This window comes from Somniosus microcephalus, chromosome 13 (genome assembly GCF_052327205.1).
Source record: "Somniosus microcephalus isolate GS21.2 chromosome 13, FLI_Smic_1.0, whole genome shotgun sequence".
Taxonomy (NCBI): Eukaryota; Metazoa; Chordata; class Chondrichthyes; order Squaliformes; family Somniosidae; genus Somniosus; species Somniosus microcephalus.
The window spans coordinates 48,699,087-48,722,504 of NC_140999.1; the positions used below are offsets into that span (position 1 = coordinate 48,699,087).

The 23,418-nt window shown below is 45.7% G+C and overlaps 1 protein-coding gene across 1 annotated transcript; it reads left to right on the top strand.

Moving 5' to 3' along the window:
• The first annotated feature begins 13,023 nt into the window (after window positions 1-13,023).
• LOC147108307 (perilipin-3-like) lies at window positions 13,024-23,209 on the top strand. The gene is made up of 8 exons (XM_086004886.1): window positions 13,024-13,058; window positions 13,366-13,447; window positions 14,634-14,829; window positions 15,621-15,703; window positions 19,263-19,497; window positions 20,801-20,988; window positions 21,402-21,542; window positions 22,474-23,209. Exons 2-8 carry the CDS (start codon window positions 13,382-13,384, stop codon window positions 22,843-22,845), a joined length of 1,281 nt encoding a protein of 426 aa, XP_085861012.1. The 5' UTR covers window positions 13,024-13,058; window positions 13,366-13,381; the 3' UTR covers window positions 22,846-23,209.
• Window positions 23,210-23,418: the final 209 nt, after the last annotated feature.

Genomic DNA, 23,418 nt, shown 5'->3' on the forward strand with positions numbered 1-23,418 from the left:
CTATTTCTTATATCCCAACTGTTTACAAGGCAGGGGAGCATTACGACACTGCCACAAGCAAACCTGTTACCCACCAAAACATATTGGCCCGGACTTTACAGGGCCTATGACTGCGTACGTGGTCATAAATGCCCCGCAAGTTCCGGGTTTCCGCATGCACTGCGCAAAAACACGGCACTTGTGATCTGTCAAGTTTCAGCTTAACAGATCATCCACATGCGCAGGAAATGGACATTCACTGGCAAAGAGTGGGGCTATTTGCCCAACTGCTGCCCACGAAACTCTTCCGTGTAGGGCCTTCTTTTTACCAGCATAAGGGTTTCAATAAATATTAAAATAAAATCATTTATTTTTCGCCTGTTTAAAAATGTTTACATTTATTATTCAAAAAAATAAATTTTTCTTTTAAATATTTAATTAAGTTGTATTTTAATTAATTTTAAACATGTGATGTTTTTTATTTAGGGTGTGTGAAAATGTATTTTTTAGGGGATTTCTATTCAAGCTTATGGGAATTCCGTACGTAAATGGAATCCCGATAAGCATAATTGGAATCCCCCTTTTTGATTGGTTGGGCCAGCCCACATGATACCAGGGACACTTGCGAACCGTATGCGCCCCGGGGTAAGTGGGCCATTACACAAGCGTATAACTGCAGGCCCAGGACCGCAAGAGTCTGAAGATATGGAGGCACCAGGTAGATACCTGCTTCTCCTGCGGGCAGCCCCTGACAGCAATTTCAGGTCTTGTCTCCAGCACAGCTGGAAGTTCATTTTTGAAGCTAGTTTTCCTCTGGTTTCTTTTTGAGAGGATGACCAGTTACAGATGAGGTGGAACTTGCTGCTTGTGCTCTGAATATCCTGTAGCAAAAAGAATGGATATGTTACTGAAGCCGGCCTCTATAGTTTTAGAACACAAGCCAGTCTTGTAAACAGGAATGCAAGGGGAAGAGAGAAACAGCACTGAAACCACTTCAATGCCGTTGTTGTTGTACTGCTGGAGGACAAGTATCCACCAGTGAAAATCCCCAACCGAGGTAGCAGTATCCAGTGAACGGGGCAAGTATTGATGAAATCATTGAGGGCTTTTTTCCCCTTTAGTAAGCTCCTCATTGGTGATCCTGTTTCTTGGATATGATAGTGGCTGTGATAGAGATATCAGCTAGATGGATAGATCATCTGCAGAGATAAGAACATTTAAATTAACAATGAGGTTTTTATTGCAGACCTCATCACAAAATGTGTACGTTTGTGTTAGATCCGTGATTCTGAGAGTATGATGTTTTTCAATAACCACACGGATGCTGTAACTTAACAATCAACAGGTGTTTACTGGAGGAGGGTAGTCTCAAGACTGGGGTACAGAGGCATGCGCAAGGCTAAAATACAGGTGTGGTCACTGCCGGTACTACAGTATACAGGAGCTGTAAAAGTAGTTCTCTCTTAAAGGTACATACACTACAATTCCTCCCCTTTTATATTAGTAGTACCCATAATATTCAAATAACAATTAACACTTTAACATGTACATTAAACAACAATAGTCCATTTGTAGATTCAGTCTTTGGGGCGGCTTCCTGACCTTTCGGGATAGCGCCTTTCCTGAGTGTCTTGTTCTTGGTGCGGAGGCGATTCTGGCCCCTTTTTATTGGTTAGTTCATCGGGTTCCACTGCTACTGGTTCGGAGGTAGATGCTACCGGTATGTCGGGTTCATCCCCAGGTACGCAAGACATGGGGTTGACTCGTTCCTGTGACGCTAAGATCTGATCGACATGGCGTCTCACAATGTTCTCCCCGACATCCACTGTGTACATTAATGGCCCCTGCCGTGTGCATATCGTTCCGGGTTGCCATTTCTCTGTTTGGTAGTCACGGGCCAAGACTGGTTGTCCTACGTTGAAGCTCCTTGTCGGCTTCTCATTGATGTGCTGGAATTGTTTATCCTCAACATTTCTTCGCACATTTGGTCTAAGCAAGTCCAGACGAGATCGCAACCTTCGGTTAAAGAACATCATGGCCGGGGTCTGGTTGGTAACTGCATGTGTCGCGTTTCGGTAGGCTAATAAGAAATTGTCCATCTTATGCTGTAGTGGAATTTCATCGTCGCACATGGCCTTTATCGCCTTCTTAAAGGTTTGTACGAACCTCTCAGCCAATCCATTTGTGGCTGGATGATACGGGGCGGATATGTAATGCCTTACCCCATTCCTTCTCATAAATTTTTGAAACTCTTCGGACACAAACTGTGGTCCATTATCAGAGCAAATCTGCTCTGGCAAGCCGTTTCTGGCAAATATGGTCCGTAGGACTGCAATCGTTTTCTCTGTAGTGGTTGAGGACATTTTTATCACCTCAGGCCACTTCGAATGAGCATCCACTGCTATTAAGAACATTGAGTCCATGAATGGACCAGCAAAATCAATATGCACCCATTGCCATGGAGAGGAGGGCCACTCCCATGGGTGTAGAGGGGCATGTGGTGGTGCATTTTGGACCTTCTGGCATCCTGAGCAGCTCTTGGTTAGGTCTTCGATTTGTTGATCGATTCCCAGCCACCACACATAAGCCCTAGCAAGGCTTTTCATTTTCACTCCCCCCAGATGACCTTCATGTAGCTCATTTAGCACTCTCTCCCTTAACTTGGGTGGAATCACCACTCTGGATCCACACATCACTGTCCCCTGACATACTGACAGCTGTTCTCTTCTGGATGAGAATGCTGGCAACAGTGAGTCGCCATGTGTTGGCCATCCCCTCACCGTCAAATCATATACGCGAGACAGCGTCGGATCATTGCAGGTCTCCTTCTCTATATCCGCGTTCATTACTGGCAATTGTTCAATTATTGACGAATAAAATATCTCGATAGGGTCCACTGCTGGTGCTTCCTCCACAGTAGGCAGTGGCAGGCGCGATAGCCCATCAGCGTTTCCATGCTGTTTCGTGCCTTTATATTCTATTTCATAGTGATTCGCCCCCAGAAACAGGGACCATCTTTGTAACCGTTGTGCCGTCATCACTGGAACGCCCTTCTTCGGACTAAAGATGGAGACAAGTGGTTGGTGGTCAGTCAGCAAGGTGAACTTCTGCCCATGCAGATAGTGGTTGAATTTTTTTACTCCCCATACTAGGCTGAGGGCCTCCCTGTCAATCTGGGCATAGTTGCGCTCGGCTGAGGTTAGTGACCGAGACGCAAAGGCTACTGGCCTCTCCAGCCCATCTGGGAATTTGTGCGACAGCACCGCTCCAATACCATAGGGTGATGCATCACATGCCAAACAAATTGGTAGTGCTGGGTTGAAATGGGCCAACACCTCTTTTGATGTGATCAATTCTTCACACTTCTGGAAAGCTCGTCTACGTTCGTCATTCCACTTCCATGATACCCCTGTTTGCAGTAGGGTGTTCAGTGGGTGTAATACCGTGGACAAATTTGGTAAGAACTTATGGTAGTAGTTTACCAGCCCGAGGAACGACCTCAGTTGTGACACATTTTCCGGTGCTGGAGCCTTGACTACTGCCTCAATCTTTTCAGGGGACTTATGTAACCCCTCTTCATCGATGATGTGACCACAATACGAGATCTGCTTCTGGAAAAACTCGCACTTGTGGCGATTAGCTGGTAGCCCATATTCCTTTAATCTGGTGAGCACCTTCTCCAAGTTGGCGAGGTGATCACTGTCATTTTCACCCGTGACCAGGATGTTGTCCAAATAACATTGGGTCCCTGGAATCCCTTGCAGGACTTGATCCATCGCCCTTTGCCAAATAGCCGGAGCCGATGCTACCCTGAACACCAGCCGGTTGTATTGATAAAGACTTTATGAGTGTTAATCGTAAGGTATTGTTTCGAGGCTTCTTCTACCTCCATTTGCAAGTACGCCTGGGCTAGATCAATTTTGGTGAAGCGTTTACCTCCAGATAGCGAGGCAAAAATATCCTCAATTCGTGGAAGCAGATATTGTACCGTGTGAAGGACTGGGTTCACTGTCACCTTAAAATCCCCACAGATGCGGACCTTCTTTGGTTCCCCAGGCATATTACTCAACGACCTCTTCATTACAGGAACGATGGGTATAGCCCACTCGCTCCAGTCTACTTTGGACAGTACTCCTGAACGTTCCAACCCTTCCAGCTCTGCTTCGACAGCTGCTCTGATCGCATAAGGCACTGGTCTGGCCTTAAGAAACTTTGGGCTTGCATTTTCCTCTATTTTAATCGTTGCTGTTGTGCCTTTTAGTGTTCCGAGTCCCTCCTGGAACACTTCTTTTGCGTCAGTTAGCATTTTTGACAGTCGTCCAGGTGTGACGTCGTCATCCTTTTTGGCCTCAACCTTCAGTGCCTGTATGGAATGCCAATCTAATTGTATCTTCCGGATCCATTCACGTCCTAGCAGTGGTGGTCCTCCATCTGGCAATACATATATATCCATTTTAGGTATTTCCTGGCCTTTATATATCACTTTCACCTTTATTTTTCCTTTGGGGTAGACTTTTTGCCCCGTGTACGTCTTCAAGACAATCTCTGTAGCTTTCAAGGGTATATGTGAAAATAGCCTCTTGTAGTCCCTTTGGTTTATGACTGTTAGGGCTGATCCTGTGTCCAATTCCATTTTCACTTGGACTCCGTCTATCTTGAGTGTAAACCAGATAGTCTGGTGATCCTCCATTTTGGTTACCTTATGTAGTTTCAGACAACCCAGTTCCTTGCTTCCGGAGGCTGTGTCACTTTTCTGTTCGTCTGAACTACTGTCCATCACCTGGTGTACCTTTCTGTACTTCTCCTGTGGAGATTTCTTACTGTTGGTTTTCTTCCCAGACCTGCAGACTCTTGCTATGTGTCCTGCTTTTCCACACTGTCTGCACACTTGGTCCTTGAACCAACAATCCTTCTGGTCGTGTTGTTCTGCCGCAGCGATAGCACTTCCCTGTTCCGTAGGACATTTCATTGGTGCCATATTCTTGCGGTCTCTGTTGTATCTCTGCAGCGCCCCTTGCGGCTGCTTCGTGTGATACTGCCATACTGAAAGCCTTGTCCAGCGTAAGATCCTTTTCTGATAGAAGCCGTTTCTGGGTTCCTTCACTTTGCAGCCCACACACAAACTTGTCCCTTAACGTATCTGCTAGTTCCGCTCCAAACTGGCAGTGTTTCGATAGCTTGCACAGTTCCGTTAGGTACTCAGCATTGCTTTCGTCTTTGTGTTGGTTCCTTTTATGGAACTTAAATCGTTCTGCTATCAGCAGTGGTGTGGGGTTTAAGTGGTCCTGTAGGATTTCTACTATGCTTTCGAAATTCTAGTTCACCGGCTGCTCTGGGGTTATTAGGTTTCGCAGTAACCCATAAGTTTTTGCACCCATGGAATTTAACAAAACCAGTGCTTTCCTAGCATCTGGCACTTCATTCGCCCTGCAGTGCACCTCAATACGTTCCACATATGTCGCCCAATCTTCGACTTCATTGTCGAACGTAGAGATACTGCCACTCTTCGGCATCCCTGGGTGTGATTTAACTGTCAAAAATGGCATCTCCCGCGCTTCCCCTTCTTCTCCGCTGGCACAAAATGGCGTCTCCCGCGCTTTCCTTCCTTCCCGCGCTCGCCCTTCTTCTCCGCTGCGGCTTCTAAAAATGGCATCTCCCGCGCTCTTCCTTCTTCTCCCCGCGGACACTGTTCAGCCCTTGAGCCCTGGCTGTGCTCTGCGCGTTCTTTTTTTTTTGTGCGCCTTTCCTGTTTCCGCTGCTCGGTCCTGAACCCGGCTGTTGCTTTACCCTCTCTCTCTCCATTTTGTTTTTCCTCGACGCCGCTCGGTTTTCAACCCCCGGCTGCGCCCTGTACGCTTCACCCTCTGTCTTACCCCATCGACGCTGCTCGGCTTTCTCTCCGCCGTCGGTCGGCACCAGCCGCCGCTGTCCGGGAAGGGTCTGCGCTGTACCTGTCGTCAGTCTATTGCTGATCGTCGTGGCTGGGGAACCAAGCCCGGCTCTCCACAGCCTCCCCTGCGATGTTCACTCTCTGCCGGACGACTGGGCGGTTGCTTGTGGTCAACGCCCGTGTTTCTGGCCTCGACTTTCTTCCACCGCCCTCCCGGAGCGAATCCTCGAAGGGAAATGCAGAGTTGCAGGTAGATTCGAATCGACACTCGTCGCCACTGTTAGATCCATGATTCTGAGAGTATGATGTTTTTCAATAACCACACGGATGCTGTAACTTAACAATCAACAGGTGTTTACTGGAGTGTAGTAACCTGGGAGGTTATGAGTAACCTGATCCACCAGGTGGTGCTGTGGCAATGGCTCTCCTGAGTTAAGTCTGATCTGTAATGTGGTACTCTTTGTTTTCGCTGCCTCATGGCAGAAGCTTTTATGTGCAAGAGTTGATTAAACCATATTAAGGAGTTAACCTGTGTCTGTCTCCATCTATGGCCACTTCAAGATACCACATATGGCGACAAGAATAAAGGACGGAAAAGTTTTGGAGTATTCGGAAGAGGTGCTCGGGTTGGTTAGCAAACTAGTTGGAAAAGCACGAGGCTAGGCCGCGGGAGTCGAAACGGAGTTTGATTTTTTGGCTGAAGTGACCGGACTCCAAGGATGGCAGGAACGGTAGGCTCCGTGGCACCTTTTGACAGCAAGTCGCAGTCTTGGGAGGAGTATATTGAAATACTGAGCCATTTCTTTATGGCAAACGAGGTGGACAGTGCTGAAAAGAAAAGGGCCATTTTACTGAGTTGTGTGGGAGCGCAAACCTATACACGGATGAGGAATCTGCTGAGCCCGGAGCGGCCAGGAGAAAAATCTTTTGACGAGTTGGTGAGTCTACTAAAGAATCATTTCAATCCGAAACCTAGTGAAATAGTACAGAGATGGAAATTCAATTCGAGGATTAGGAGGCCGGAAGAAAGCGTTACTGAGTATGTGGAGGAGCTTCGGAAGCTCGCACAGGACTATAATTTTGGAAATGCGCTCACAGTCATGTTAAGGGACAGACTAGTATGCGGAGTTAACGACGACAGTATACAGCAAAGGTTGCTGTCAGAAGAAGGGTTAACGTTTGAGACGGCACTTTAAAAAGCACAAGCCATGGAGACGGCTAACAAGGACATTAAGGACTTAAACAGTATGAGCAAGGAGAAATGGAGTAAACCAGTGGGAGGAGCTGTTTTCAAGATGGAAGCTGGCGCGAAAAGTCCACCAGTCAGGGTTGGGGATTGCTACCGATGTGGCGGGACGAGCCATTATGCAAAGGACTGCAGGTTTGCAAAGGCAAAGTGCCACAATTGTGGGAAAATAGGGCACTTAAAGAAAGTCTGTAAAAGGGCAGTGAGTGAGAGAAGCAGTGCTAAAGGGGCAAAGCATGCAAAAGGGGGGAGGGAGAAGTACACAAAGCGGGCAAATTACATACAAGAGGAGGAAGAGTCTAGTGAGTCTAGTGAGGAGGTTTTCACTGTATATAGTATAGACACTTCAAGGCCCAACGTACCCCCTCTCACTCAGTATTTGATAGTGAACGGAGGTCAAGTAAAGTTTGAGATTGACACCGGATGTAGTGTAACCATAATGTCGCAGACTGAGTACGCCAAGCTATGGGGGGAAGCAAAAGTACCAGAGCTAGGTACATGCCCCATTAGTCTCAAAACCTACACAGGACAGAAGGTGGACATTTTGGGGGCGGCCGAAGTACAAGTGGAACACAAAGGAGTCACCAAAGAGCTTACGGTGGTAGTGGTAGCAGGGTCAGGGCCAAACCTGTTAGGGCGAGGGTGGATCAGTGAGTTGAGTGTGTACTGGCAGGCAATTAATAAAATGGAGGACAGTACAGAGGCACTGCAAGAAGTGCTGATGAAGCATGAGTTAGTGTTCAAGGACGAACTGGGCACCTTAAGGGGAGCCACAGCCAAGATTCATGTAGCCAGTGGTGCCACGCCTCGTTTCTTTAAACCAAGGTCGGTACCTTTTGCAATGAAAACCAAGGTTGAGGCGGAACTAGATCGCCTGCTAAGGGACAAAGTAATAGAACCAGTGAAATTTTCAGACTGGGCGGCACCAATAGTCCCGGTATTGAAGCCCGACGGTAACGTAAGGGTGTGTGGTGACTATAAGTTAACAGTGAACAGAGTATCATCACTGGAACAGTACCCCATTCCGAGAATGGAGGACATGTTAACATCGCTCGCTGGGGGAGAAAGATTCAGCAAACTGGACATGAGTCATGCGTATCAGCAGATACTGCTAGATGAAGAATCAAAAAAGTTTGTCACGGTGAACATGCACAAGGGGCTGTTCACGTATGCCAGGTTACCATTTGGTGTCAGTTCTAGCCCAGCAATATTCCAACGGACTATGGAGGGCACTCTGCAGGGCATTCCAAAGGTGGCCGTGTACTTAGATGATATTCTGCTAACAGGAAGTGACGATCAGGATCACTTAAAAACACTGGACAAAGTGCTACAGCGGCTGGAAGAGGCGGGGCTACGCCTGAAATGGAGTAAGTGTAGTTTCATGGAGAAGGAAGTTACATTCCTGGGACATCGGGTGGATGCCACAGGCCTCCATCCATTACCAGGGAAAGTGCGGGCAGTGCAGGATGCACCTGCACCCACCTCAGTGACTGAACTGAAAGCCTATCTAGGGCTCCTGAATTATTATAACCGGTTTCTTCCATACTTATCGATGCTGCTGGCACCCCTGCACAAACTGCTGAGAAAGGAGGAGCCATGGCGTTGGGAGCCAGAGCAAGCGAAAGCGTTTCAGCAGTCAAAGGAGCTACTTCAGTCCAGCAGGGTGTTGGTGCATTACGACGAGAAGAAGGAGCTGATAATGTCCTGCGACGCATCACCCTATGGAGTGGGGGCAGTGTTGGCCCACCGCATGCCAGATGGAGCAGAAAGGCCCATCGGGTTTGTTTCACGCACGCTCACAGCTGCGGAAAAGAACTATTCACAGCTTGATAAAGAGGGGTTGGCCATTGTATTTGGAGTAAGGAAATTCCATAATAAGTACATATATGGGAGGAAGTTTGTAATCAGTACTGACCACAAGCCTCTTATTAGCTTACTGAATGAGATGAAAGTGGTGCCTCAAATGGCATCACAGAGAATAATGAGATGGGCAGTAATACTAAGAGCCTATGAATATGTGATCACGTACAGAGCCGGCAAGGAAAACGGGAACGCAGATACTCTCAGCCGCCTGCCCCTCTCAAAATCTCCTTGCAGTACTTCCCCTGAGGAGCACGTCCTGATGCTGGATCAGGAGATCAGTCCCCTGATGGCTTCAGCGCAAATCCAGGGCTGGACAGCCAAGGACCCCGTTCTGTCAAGGGTCCGTGAGTATGTGTTGAAAGGCTGGCCAGATCACCGTGAGGGACCGGAGTTCACGCCGTACAGACAGAGACAGCACGAGCTCAGTGTCCAAGATGGATGTGTGCTATGGGGAGCACGCATCATAGTCCCAGAGCGGGGACGCTCTACTTTGATGGAATAGTTGCATCAATCGCACCCAGGAATGACTAGAATGAAAGGACTGGCTAGGAGCTACCTGTGGTGGCCTAACTTGGATGCTGAAATTGAGTCAAAGGTAAAGTCATGCACTATATGTCAGGAACAGAGGAAAGCACCTGCTGGGGCACCACTCCATCCCTGGGAGTGGCCCAGCAAACCCTGGAGGAGAATTCACATAGACTATGCGGGACCTTTTATGGGCAAAATGTTTTTGGTGCTGGTTGACGCTCACTCAAAGTGGATCGACGTTTATCCAGTGAGCTCTGCAATGACTGATGCCACACTGAATTGTCTCAGGAACAGCTTCAGCACGCATGGTATTCCAGAAATGATTGTATCCGACAATGCACAGTGTTTTGTTAGTGAAGGGAGCAAAGAATTCATGGTAAGGAATGGAATCACACATGTCACCTCGGCTCCATATCACCCAGCCTCAAATGGGTTAGCCGAGCGAGCCGTGCAGACTTTTAAGGAGCTCATGAGGAAGAGCTCAGGTGACACCCTGGAGACCAAGCTCAATAGAGCCTTGTTTAGTTATCGTATAACACCCCAAGCTACCACGGGGCTTTCTCCGGCTGAGTTGATGATGGGGAGAAAGTTGCGGTGCACGTTAGACCTGATACACCCAGATCTCAAAAGCAAGGTTGAGACAAAACAAACAAACCAAAAAGCGTACCATGACAAACATACTAAAGCTCGCCATTTCGCCATGTACACCCGGAACTTCGGTTATGGACCTAAATGGATACCAGGACTAATCCAGGACATTACAGGACCTGTGTCGTACTCCGTGTTACTAGGGGATGGTCGAGGGGTTTGTCGGCATGTGGATCAGCTTTTCAGCCGGCAGCAGGGGGAACTGCCTCAGATGGAACAAAGGGCAGTAGAGGAGGCTGTTCCAGGACCCAGCACGGCTTATAAGGTGCCAGTGGACACTGGTACTGCCAGGCCACAGCGGGACAGAGTAAAACCAACATCAGAGACTACTCCAATCTCAAGTGCGAATGAATCTGAGAATCCACCACAAGTGGAATTAAGACGTTCACAAAGGATTCGCAAGCAACCAGAAAGACTTATACAAACCTGTTAAATTAGTCAGGGGTTAACCATGGTTAGAGCATACTGGTTAATTAAAACGTAGTACCTAGTAAGGGTTATTGTTTAAGAATTGCATACGGCAATCTTAAGGGGGGAGGAGTGTAGTAACCTGGGAGGTTATGAGTAACCTGATCCACCAGGTGGTGCTGTGGCAATGGCTCTCCTGAGTTAAGTCTGATCTGTACTGTGGTACTCTTTGTTTTTGCTGCCTCATGGCAGAAGCTTTTATGTGCAAGAGTTGATTAAACCATGTTAAGGAGTTAACCTGTGTCTGTCTCCATCTATGGCCACTTCAAGCTACCACATGGAGGAGGGTAGTCTCAAGACTGGGGTACAGAGGCATGCTCAAGGCTTATATACAGGTGTGGTCACTGCCGGTACTACAGTATACAGGAGCTGTAAAAGTCGTTCTCTCTTAAAGGTACATACACTACAGTTTGCTTACAGAGCCTTATTGAATGCAGATAAAATTGGATATTAAACTAATACCTATATAAATGGTAAATCTGTCCATTTTTTGACATTTATATTAGTATTAATTACATAATTAACATTTTAAAGCAAATTTTACATGTAAATAAATGTAGAAGAAAACCACCAACATATCAAAATTGTGTATATGTCCTCTTCTTTCTTGCCCCTCCCAACCACATTCCTTGAGCGGAAGAGGGCCTGTGTAATGTTGTCTCTCTTCCACCTTCATGTGTGGTTAGGACCATAGTAACAAATGTAGGTTAGTCTGATCCTGTATTAAAGTGCATAAGCTATCCAAAAATGGTTGCCAAACACTGTTTGTCTGCCAAACATTTTAAAGGTGGTGACATTGTAATGAAAAATGTACCAAAATCATTGCCACAAAAGTCAACTCTTGTTTTCTTCCCCTAAGCTACTGACTCCTGCTGCAGTATATTTCCATGGCTGCTGGTAGTCCTATAAAGTGCTCAGTCACATAGGAGCATAGATATAGATCACAGCAGGACAGTTACCCATGGAGAGCATGACAGCTGAGCTCCATCTTATCACCAGCTGTAGACACATGCCCTTTCCAGCAGAGCTTGGGAACAGTATACCAACTGCCTGAATTCCCCCCACTCCCCCCAAAAGCTAAGACAGCAATTAATGGTGCGCAGCAGCTGGGAGCTTCCTGACCTGTACAGACCAGTTAAAAACTAGCTTATGAAACTGAGCCCCCGGGCGAGTTTAGGCATTGTTCGCATCCTTGAAAAACTGGCACCTCTGTTGTGCCCAAAGTGATTGCGAGTTTCTTATAATCCCACACCCTATGGGAGCTGCCACTTGGATATAGTCACCTCTCAGCTGGAGCCAGCTTGAGATATAGGTGGTGACTTACCTGCCCCTGAACAACACTTCCCTCTCCTCCTTTAAAACCCTCCTTAACTCCACCCTAACTCCCTTTTCTCAGGCTCTGTACTCGCTTATAAACTGTTAAATCTCTAACTTCTTCTAATTCTGATGAAAGGAGATCGGCCTGAAACGTTAACTCTGTTTCTCTCTCTCCACCGATGCTGCCCGAACTGCTTTCCAGCATGTTTTGTTTTTATTTCGGATTTCCAGCATCCGCAGTATTTGGCTTCATCTTAAAATCCACCTTTTTGACCAAGCTTTTGGTCACCTCTCCTAAGTTCTCCTTTAGCTCAGTGTCCGTTGTTTTCCTTATGGCTCTGTGAAACATTTGGGATGCTTTTCTACATTAATGGAGAAAATAAGTGCAGGTTGTTTTTTTATATTCATTTATGGGATGTGGGCGTCGCTGACAAGGCCAGTATTTATTGCCCATTCCTAGTTGCCCTTGAGAAGGTGGTGGTGAACCGCTTTCTTGAATCGCTGCAGTCCATGTGGTGAAAGTGCTCCCACAGTGCTGTTAGGGAGGGAGTTGTCGTTTATCATATCCTCCCTGACACTATATGCAGACTATCTAGTGATCACTGGCTTGGGATCGGGAGAGAGGGCCATGGATCATCTTTTTTCCTTCCTAAGCCCATTGGCAGAGATGCCCATTGTAGCACCCTAGCTGAGATCAGCTAACAGCAGAGACCAGGCATTGAACCTGGGACCTTCCTAGACTGTATGGATCTGTACCACACTGAACAGTATTCTTACTTTTATCAAGAGATCTCCACCTCACATTTTTAATAACCCATTTCCTCTTTAATACTTCACTTGCTTAAACTGCCGCTTAAGAATCCATTGCTTTCCCCCCTCGCATGCAATTTATTTGTGTAGCTTTTTATTGGAATGGTCTGTGTGTGATTGACAAGTGATAAAACCCTGCCTTTGAGGTTTGCTACAATTAGTGTATGATGTCAGGTTGTTTCATTTTGTGAATTGCTATTGGTTAGTTTAACAACAAGTGGCCCCTCAGCTGATGACATCAGGTGTATAAATGCATTGCACATAACATCTAACAGGCAAGTAGGCCAAGTTTGCAGAAGTAAAGAATTGGTGGGTTGTAAAAAGTTTTGTTTCATTTGGAAATTGTGAAAGAAAAATTTAATCTTGTTAAATTTCTGCTAAAACAATACCTGTAAAGTTTTTTTAGGATATGTTTTGGTCCTAGGTCTGTACAGAAGCCAAGTAAATGGTAGATCTATTGTGTTTGTTTAACTTTTTCAAGTCTGTGTATAGGCAGTGTTCTTGCCTCCTTTTGAGGATCTTTCCTGTTCTGTACTATTGCAGTTTCTGTAATAACTTTAGGGGATTGGTGTCCTAGAAAACTTGGAAGAAATGTTTTCATCTCTCTTCTAAGCAGGGTTTTGTGGCTCATCATGGCATCAGCAACAGCAGAAAATGTTCCAAAAACTGCAGAAGACAAAGAAAATGGGAGCCAACAGGTACAGCTCTCTTATTGACTCAAACATATTTATTTAAATATGGTAGTACTTGTTACAACTAATCAATTACATAAATTCATTAGCTGCAATAAAACAAAGCCTTAAAACAGCTTTTGGGTTAACAGTATAAATACAGTGGTAAATTTTTCAGAGGAATCAATAATAACAGTACAGGTACACAGTGGAAAAACAGTTTTATGCCAGTCCTATTGGCTATCTAGTGACTCCTTGTTTTTATTTGGTATTATCTAACCGTGTAATATCATAGTCCTTATACACGGTCTTCAGCTTTTCCACGGAAAAGGAGCCATCCACTTTCTCAACCTGTGGAAGCACCGAATACTTGCATTTTCTTCTAAGGTACAGCTCTTGTGTGGAGGGAATGTGATAACACTTTCTTAGATGTACTGTTTGCTTAATCTGCCAACTTGTAAATCTATGGACCCCTATAGACAAAAATAAGGGGTCACCAAGTTAATGTTTGCCTTTTTTAAAGTAGCTGCTTGGTCTCTGCTGGGTATAAGCATACTAGTAAAACTGCTATACTGTTTCAATAATTAATGCCCACTTAATCCAGTGACTGTTGCCTTTCCCCAAGTTGTGAGATGACTGGCTGTCTCCTCTGCTAGCTATGGCAAGACTGCTACTAATTACAATCTTGAATCCTGGTTTGGTATAATGAGCTACACTCATGGAGCCAAGCCAAGACCAGACTGCTCTAGCATTACAAATCTCCTGATGGCACCTAAATGATTACCTGCTCCTCTAGGACTCTTCTTAAAAATAACAAATTATAGCTTTGTAGCTAGCTAGTTAACACTTTCATTATCAGTTTGACATCAGAACTTGTTCAGTGGGCTGGACACTGGGTTACTGGAGGCCAGTTAGTTTGAACTAGTTGAATGAGGCCTACATACCTTGATTGTCCTGCACCTTGAACTGAAAATGGTGCTGTTTCTTGGTTTGTGACTGGCAAGATGTTTTTGTTTCCTGAAAGCATCTTTCTTTTATGTCCTACCCATAGTTACTAGTTTTGAGGATATACTTTGATACTAACTATATATGTAGATAGTGAAAATTAATGTTCATAAGTTGGACCATAAATTGTAGAATAGGTACTTAATGTAAGCAGATGCTATTCTCTCAATATACCAATGCCTGGGCAATGATTTGACTTCTGTTTCAGAATGTGGTTGATAGGGTGACGAGCCTGCCGCTTGTGAGCTCTGCTTGTGACCAGGTATCTGCTGCATACATTAGCACCAAGGAGAGCTACCCTGCTGTGAAGACTGTCTGTGATCTGGCAGAGCAGGGAGTGAAAACTATTTCAGCTGTAGCTGCCAGTGGTGCCAAACCAATTATGGACAAGCTGGAGCCTCAAAGTAAGATGAGTCATGAGGGTTTTTATAAACACTAGGCATGCCATCAATAACCATACTAGACAATACAGAAACAGTGTGGTATACAGTGCTCCTTGGCTGGGAGTAAATTGAAATCTAGAAGTAAATGTACATTTCACTTGAATCTGAGCAGTCCCAGCTATGCATAATTTTGGCTCTTTGTAGATGAGGTCCAGTTCAAATAAATGTTGCTGCTTCTTCTCCCAGGCTATTGGATGAGATGTACCCAACTCTAAGCTCCTGCACAGCTTTAATTACTTGTGCTAAATCCAGCTCTGTCTACTCATGATGCTCTAGCCATGAGTGTGGGTGTTGGTCTTTTCATGCTTGTCAATTTTTATATTTATAAATATTTTATTAGGAAGGATTTACACTTTTGCTACACTTCACTGCTTACAGCAGCTTGCTTAAGTAGAGGAGCTGACTTTGTTGGTGTTTAACCAACTAAACTGTCTATTACTTTAGTGACAGATTGAAGTAGCTAGCAAGTGCAAGACTTGGCTACAGCTGTGAAAGGTGGCTAACCACACATGCATTGAGACTGCTCTAGTCAAACTTTCATCCGAATATGAAATTGAGCATTTTATGTTTAGAATTCATGCTAACTGGCATCATCATGAATATATTTGCATTCTCATTCCTCCCAGTGAAGGCTCCTTCCTGGTCCTGGAGCAGTGCAATGACATTACTTCTGCTGCCAGTATATGGCAATTCTCTGCAGGCAAATGACACCACTGTGTCCTGGATTTTTTTTGACCATGTTCTATCTTCAGTTGCAGCAGCCAATGAGTATGCCTGCAAAGGCTTGGACAAGCTGGAGGAGAAGCTTCCTATCCTGCATCAGTCTACAGACCAGGTTAGTGTTGTATAGTTGGTTTATAACATCAAAGGAGAAAATGCTATTTGCTCTTTTGGAAACTTGTAGCTTAATAGGTCCTAATCCAGAGTAGCAAGGGCACAGAATGTACTCTGGGTGGGGGACTTCAATGTCCATCACCAAAAGTAGCTCAGTAGCACCAGAGCTGGCTGAGTCCTAAAGGACATAACTGCCAGTCTGGGCCTGCGACAGGTGGTGAGTGAACCAACATGAGGGAAAAACCTACTTGACCTCGTCCTTGCCAACCTAACTGTCACAGATGCATCTGTCCATGACTGCATTGGTAGCAGTGACCACTGCAGTCATTGTGGTGAAGTCTCATCTTCACACTGAACACCCTCCATGTTGTGTTGCACTACCACTGCTAAATGGGATAGATTCAGAACAGACCTAACAACTCAAAACTGGGCATCCATGAGGCACTGTGGGCCATCAGCAGCAGAATTGTATTCCACCACAATCTGTAACCTCATGGCCTGGCATATCCCTCACTACCATTACCGCCAAGCCAGGGGACCAACCCTGGTTCGAGTGTAGAAGAGCATGCCAGGAGCAGCACCAGGTGTACCTAAAATTAAGGTGCCAACCTAGAAGCTGCAACACAGGACTATCTGCATGCTTAAAAAGCAGAAGCAGCATGCTATAGATGGGGCTAAGTGATTCCCACAAGCAACAATCAGATCCAAGCACTGCAGTCCTGCCACATCCAGTCATGTATGGTGGTGGACCATTAAACAACTAACTGGAGGAGGAGGCTCCAAGAATATACCCATCCTCAATGATGGTGGATCCCAGCACGTGAGTGCAAAGGACAAGGCTGAAGTGTTTGCAACCAACTTCAGCCAGGAGTGCTGAGTGGATGATTCATATCTGCCTACTCCTGAGGTCCCCACCATCACAGAAGCCAGTCTTCAGCCAATTCCATTCACTCCATGTGATATCAAGAAATGGCTAAGAATGCTGGATACAGCAAAGGCTATAGGCCCCAACAACATCCCAGCTATCCTGCTGAAGACTGCTCCAGAACTAGCTGCACCTCTAGCCAAGCTGTTCCAGTACAGCTACAACACTGGCATCTATCTGACCATGTGGAAAACTGCCCAAGTATGTCCTGTCCACAAAAAGCAGGACAAATCCAACCTGGCCAATTGCCACCCCATCAGTCTACTCTCAATCATCAGCAAAGTGATGGAAGGTGTCATCAACAGTGCTATCAAGTGGCACTTACTAACCAATAACCTGCTCACTGATGCCCAGTTTGGGTTCTGCCAAGACCACTTGGCTCCCAACCTCATTACAGCCTTGGTCCAAACATGGACAAAGGAGCTGAATTCCAGAGGTGAGATGAGTGACTGACTGCCTGCCCTTGACATCAAGGCAGCATTTGACAGTCTGGCATCAAGGAGGCCTAGTAAAACTGAAGTCATAGAATGTGGGGGGGGGGGAGAAACACTCCAGTGGCTGGAGTCATACCTAGCACAAAGGAAGATGGTTGTGGTGGTTGAAGGTCAATCATCACAGCCCCAAGACATCACTGCCCTGAGGAACTCCTGCCATGTCCTAGGCTCAACCATCTTCAGCTGCTTCATCAATTAACCTTCCCTCCAACATAAGATCAGCAAACATTCCCATTTCTGACGACTACTGCAGTGTTCAGTGCCATTCACAACTACTCGGATAATGAAGCAATGCATGCAACAAGACCTGGACGATGTTCAGGCTTGGGCTGATAAGTGGCAGGTAACATTCACGCCACAAGTGCCAGGCAATAACTATCTCCAACAGGCAAGAGTCTAACCACCTCCCCTTGACATTCAATGGCATTACCATTGCCAAATCCCCCACGATCAACATCCTCAGTCACCATTAACCAGAAGCTTAACTGGACCAGCCACATAAATACTGTGGCAACCAGAGCAGGTCAGAAGCTAGTTATTTTACAGCGAGTGTCTCCTCCTCCTGACTCCTCCAGTCTTGCCACCATCTACAAAGCACAAGGAAGGAGTGTGATGGAATACTCTCCACTTGCCTGGATGAGTGCATCCCCAACACTCGCAGCTTGACACCATCCAGGACAAAGCAGCCTGCTTCATTGGCACCCGATCACCACCTTAAACATTCACACTCTCCACCACTGGCATACCGTGGCTGCAGTGTGTACCATCTACAAGATGCACTGCAGCAACTCCCAAGCCCACAACCTCTTCCACCTAGAAGGACAAGGGCAGCAGGTGCATGGGAACACCACCTCCAAGCCACATGCCATCCTGACTTAGTACATTGCCAATCCTTCATCGCTGGGTCAAAATCCTAGAACTCCTTACCAACAGCAGAGTTCCATCACCACAAGGACTGCAGTGGTTCAAGGTGGCTCACTACCACCTTGAGGGCAACTAGGGGTAGGCAATAAATGCTGGCATTGCCAGTGATGCCCTGATCCCATTAAAAATGAATAAAAGTAAAACCTAATAGGGGAGAAATTGGGTATGTAGCGCCACCTATTGGCACCTAAAGAGGGCAGTCAGTGGCTGTAGCGCCACTGGCTGCGCCTCCTGCAATATTCAGCAGGGGCGCTAATGGTGGTGGTACTGTGTTGCAATGCGCCGCCACCGATGACCTCATCGGTATGCACAGCGCCCATTAGCGCCCCAATCGTGATATTTGGTAGCGAATGCTGCTGTAGTGCTGTTCGCTACCCACGCCCGGTTCACGGGGCCTTGCAGTGGCGCAAGTTAAGGTGGCGGAGCAGCCATCTTTTTTGGCGGCCGCCTGACAGCACCTCCGCCACCGGCCTCCTGACCCCCCTCCCCCTGTGGCATTGCCGGCTGTTTCCCGAGAGCCCGGCACTTCTCAGTGCCGGGCTCTTTTACCAGCACACTCAATCAGGGATCGTGTTGTTGCAGGCCCCTCCCCCTTAACGGGCGGAAGGCCTGCAGTACCGCAGCGTGCCATGCTGCGATATTCAGTTTCAGCGCCCTAAGGGACGCGGAGCGCCTCGAGCCTCGCCCCGTCTCCCTCTAGGGGTGCTGAAACTGAATTTCTGACGTTCGTTAATGCTCTGAACGCTGTGCAAAAATCGGCGCCCAGGTGAACTTGGCGCCACTTTGGTGCCTCAACCCAATTTCTAGGCCAGTATCTTTAATTGATAATCTTGTGCTGACTTGTCAGCTATCTGTTTGGTCCTAGCTCCTTTTTTCTTAACTAATGTTTGTTAATTGAGGGAGTCCAGGTGAGCTCTCCTGGTCCTATAGTACCTGTGAATTGTGCACTTGAACAGGCAAATGGCCTCTGTTTGAAATGTTAATTAGAGGACAGCCCCTCTAAACAATTAACCTAGATTATTTAAGCCCTGGACTTTGATCCTGTGACCATTTTTAGTAGATGTTGGGTGAAAATTGTCTCCATGATTAAGTCCACTCAAAGCTGAAGCCTCTTCAAATGCTCACTTGATCAGTTAGAATTAAACTTTTATTTAGAATGGAATAACTTCATACTTGCTAGCCTGTAATTTTTGACCTGCTATTCCATGATATTACAGGTCCTTGCTGAAACAAAGACACTAGTGACATCAACCATGACTGATGTAAAAGAATCCATGATGGTTGTAGACATGACGACAACTGCAGTACAAGGCAACTTGGAAAGAACTAAAGCAGTGGTGGTTGAAGGTGCCAGTGCTGTGGGTCAGCTGGTGGCTACTGGTCTGGATATTTCTCTCTCCAAATCTGAGGAGCTGGTTGATCACTATCTTCCCATGACCAAGGAAGAGCTAGGTAAGTACAAACCTGAAACCTTTATTACAGGGTCACTCTGCTAGTTATAATGATTGAATGCCCTTGACTGTGCTGCATGTAAATCTGCTTCAATGAGCCCAGGTTGGGTATAGTGTCTATCGTCTGCTATTAAAAGTAAAATGCTGCTTCCTTTTTCCCAAAAAATAGGACCTGGCTAATCCTTGACAACCCAGCTTGAGTTCTCCTGTTACCCCTTCTATTGACTTTTACAATGAACTTGCAACTGAATCTCCTTTTTGGAGGGGGAGGAAGGAATATTCTTGCAGTCGTCTTTTCCTCTTAGGCAGTCCCTCTGAACTGAGGATGACTTGCTTCCACACTAAAAATGTGTTCTCGGGTGACTGAGTCCAATGCGGAACCTACAGTCTTTAACAGTATGGCATTCCAGTTCGTTGCTGTTGGAGTTGTCCATGAGGGTCCTGACGTTCCAGGTCCCGAACTTCATTTTAGAGTGGATGATGCCTGTGCGTGAGTTCTTTTAACGTGGGGTGGCCGTTGCACACCGCTACCACACGGGCTTGACCAAGCAAGGGGATCCAAGACGATTGGAGACCAGGTTCTGCTACTTCAGCCTAGCCTGCACTCCTAGGGTAGGACCCTTCCAATTTGCTAACTATACAATGCTGTGTCTAGTCTGGGGTAGCTCAGCAGTCAAATGCATGTCATACAACCATTCTCAGCAAGTCCTCATATGATTACCTTCTGTCACACACAATGATATGATAAGGCTGATTCCCATATTTGGGCCTCCAAGTTATGAGCAGATGTGTGCAAGTTTCAGTCACTGAGGAACAAAAATTGAGCGGAGGCACAATACAAGTCTTTAAAATGCTGACAGATGTAGACTATGTAGATATCAGCAAAATCAAAACTCTGGATGCTGGAAATCTGACAACAGAAAATGAGTTGTATACATATATGGTTGGAAAGTGAACTGGGTGTTGTAGGGATAAATATAGATGGAGATGGCCAAATATTCCAAGGGAACTGAGGAAGTCCTGTGCTGCTGGGGTTGTGGTGGCAGAGGGTGCTTTGAGCGTGGATGGTCTTGATAGCTGGAGGACAGCTGGCCAAGGCTGACTATCAAAAGTAGAAATGGCTTCATATTAATTGTTGCTTGATTAATGTGGGGGAGATTAGGCAGTATTTGTACAGATCTTTCCCAGAGATTAAATGGGTGGATCAAGTCCATTATTGTCTTGATTGTTACTGCAAGAATATATGGACCATGTACAAGTGCTGCCTCCTGATGTCCAGCCTAAAGATTGATATTTTCTTTCAGCAAAAGTGGCTACTTCTACTGAAGGTTCTGACATTGCAACAGTACAGGAGCAGTGTTATTATGTACGCTTGGGATCTTTATCCACAAAGGTTCGTAATCGTGCATACCAGTATTCCATAGCCAAGATGCAGCAAGCCAAGCAGAATGGTCAGGAGACCCTCTCTCATCTCCACAACCTTGTAGATCTGGTAAGGAAAAAACTGTCTTGTGCAGTCTGTATGTGGATGCCATATTAGCTGTGCCCTTGCACTGCTGCTCTTGCATAAAGCTCAACAGCACTGATTCTTCTTTCATTTCACCTTCAATGATGATTGTAGTCTCCAATGTTAACATTGTCCTAGATGAGTCTGACTTGTACACTGTAGCTTAAACATGCCTGACAGATTGTCCTACTGGAGATCTTGTTCAAGTTGACTTTGTTCCTCCTTTACCTTCCCACCCCCACCACCAAAAAAACCAGTTGCTACTCTTGCATAGTAGCTAAGTTCACTCTTCACCCCATCCTAGTTGGCTTTTCCTCTGAATATACTAATTCACCCGTTAACCTTGATTGCTAGAATGCATGACTATCCTGACTAAATGTGAATCACCGTACTTCTAGATTGAAATGGCCAAGAAAGGAGCAGAATCAGCACATTTCAAGCTACAGGATGTTCGAGCAACTTTGAATCTGATTCTGCTTGACTGGCAAAAGCAGCAGCCAGATGGCCAAGCAAGAGAGGAGCTGTCTGAGAAACCTGAAGTAAGAATTTGAGCGATTGCTAATGTAGAGGCAGTCTGATGTGTAATTTGTCTTTTCCCATCCTCTTCTCCCCTGGAAGTTCATGATGTCTAGCAATTGAGATGCTAAATGAGGCAACCATTGTCTCTTCACCCTCCTTGTGAAGGATTTTTGATAAATGCCACCTAGGCCATTTCTACCTGCAGTAACTGGATCAGCACTGCTATTTCAGCAGGTGACTTGCCCTGCACCAACACATGGCATCTTGTGTTCAATAGCTCCAACTGTCTGCATTTTTGTATATTACATTACCCATATGCATGTAACTTTTCCACCTAGTTCAGTTCAAATACAATGTATGGCACCACTTTAAAAGCATAACTGTCAGCTTGGCTGTTAGTAGCCCCACTCGTGAGACTTCAACATAACTTGGATAATTTGGTGTAGTATCAGTGTTGCAATCCTGAAGAGGCATTAAACCAATATTGTCTGAGCTAGTTAAAGATTAACATAAAACATGCAATGGCCTTAATCCAAGAGGGGTTTCTCACCTACCCAACAACTTCATTTGTGTTGCCTCCTTTGTGGGAGCATTTGTCTAAAACTAACTACACTTCGATCAAAAAGCAAGCATATGTTTAAACTTGCACCAGTTTGAATTAGTGAGAAACTATTTGGCTGGCATACAAGCATTTAATGGTGGGGCACACTTCAATGTTCTTTGATCAAGAAGAATGGATCATTCACTAACTTGTCAATGGCCAGGCACTGACCCCCTTCCCCAGGGCAATTCCATGAGGTATGCAAGCAATTTGTTAACTGTTTTCATTGCCTCTCCTTTCCCTTCCACTGAGCAAGTAATACCAGAATAAATATAAAACCAGGATAAATCTAAAACTTGCTGGAGCAACATGGGGTACAGATTGAAACTTAAACTTTTTTTTAATTCTAGCAAATTGAATCTGAAACACTGGCCATGATTCAGAATTTCTCTGATCGGCTACAAACCATCTGCCGGACCCTGGCTTCGAATGTTCATGGTCTGCCTCAGAATATTGAAGATCAAGTGCAGCATATCTGTAAACTAGCAGAAGAGATCAACCGCTCTCTTTCATCTGCCAACTCCTTCCAGGATCTGTCTACACCATTCTTGGCACAGAGTAAAGAGCAACTGCTGAAGATCCGTGAGGCAATGGATGGGGTGATGGAGTATGTGCTTCACAACACTCCCCTTAACTGGCTGGTAGGACCCTTTATCCCACAGCTGATGGAAGGCCAGGAGCCAGTAGAAATAAAACCCACTGGAATTGACATGTCTCAATAGATTGGGATCTTTTCTTTGCTAGGCTGGATGCTTGAATTAAAAACTGCACTAGCATAGTTGTTTACCACTAGCACTTTATTCCAAACTGTAGAGTAGGTTATACTGAATGTATTTGCAATCAATGTTGACTTAATCTTGGCTGGCTTTATTTAGTGGGCTAACTGTTTTGGGTTTTGAGGCAACTTCTTTAGTATCTAATGGTTTTTGCAGTTTGATAGTTTTCAAACATATGACTAGTTTACACTAAATGCAGTGAACAAGTGTCTTGCAATTGCAACTGGTCTGCCTTAATATGAAGATACTGACTAATGGATCTCTATGCAATTTTGTAATTATTGTAATAAACCATTGCATGTAAAATGAACCAGTGTAGTGCGAATCTAATTCTGCCCATCTGACTCCAGTACAGAAACCCTATAAAGCAGCTATAGGATATTGGATTAGCTTATGCCTACTTGTAGTCAGCTATAAGTAAACCCCAGACCTTTCACCTCCTGTCCTATAGTGACTGTTTCATCACAGACCATCACTTCTGTTCCCATTACTGAAGTGACTGCATTCAGTAAAAATTAC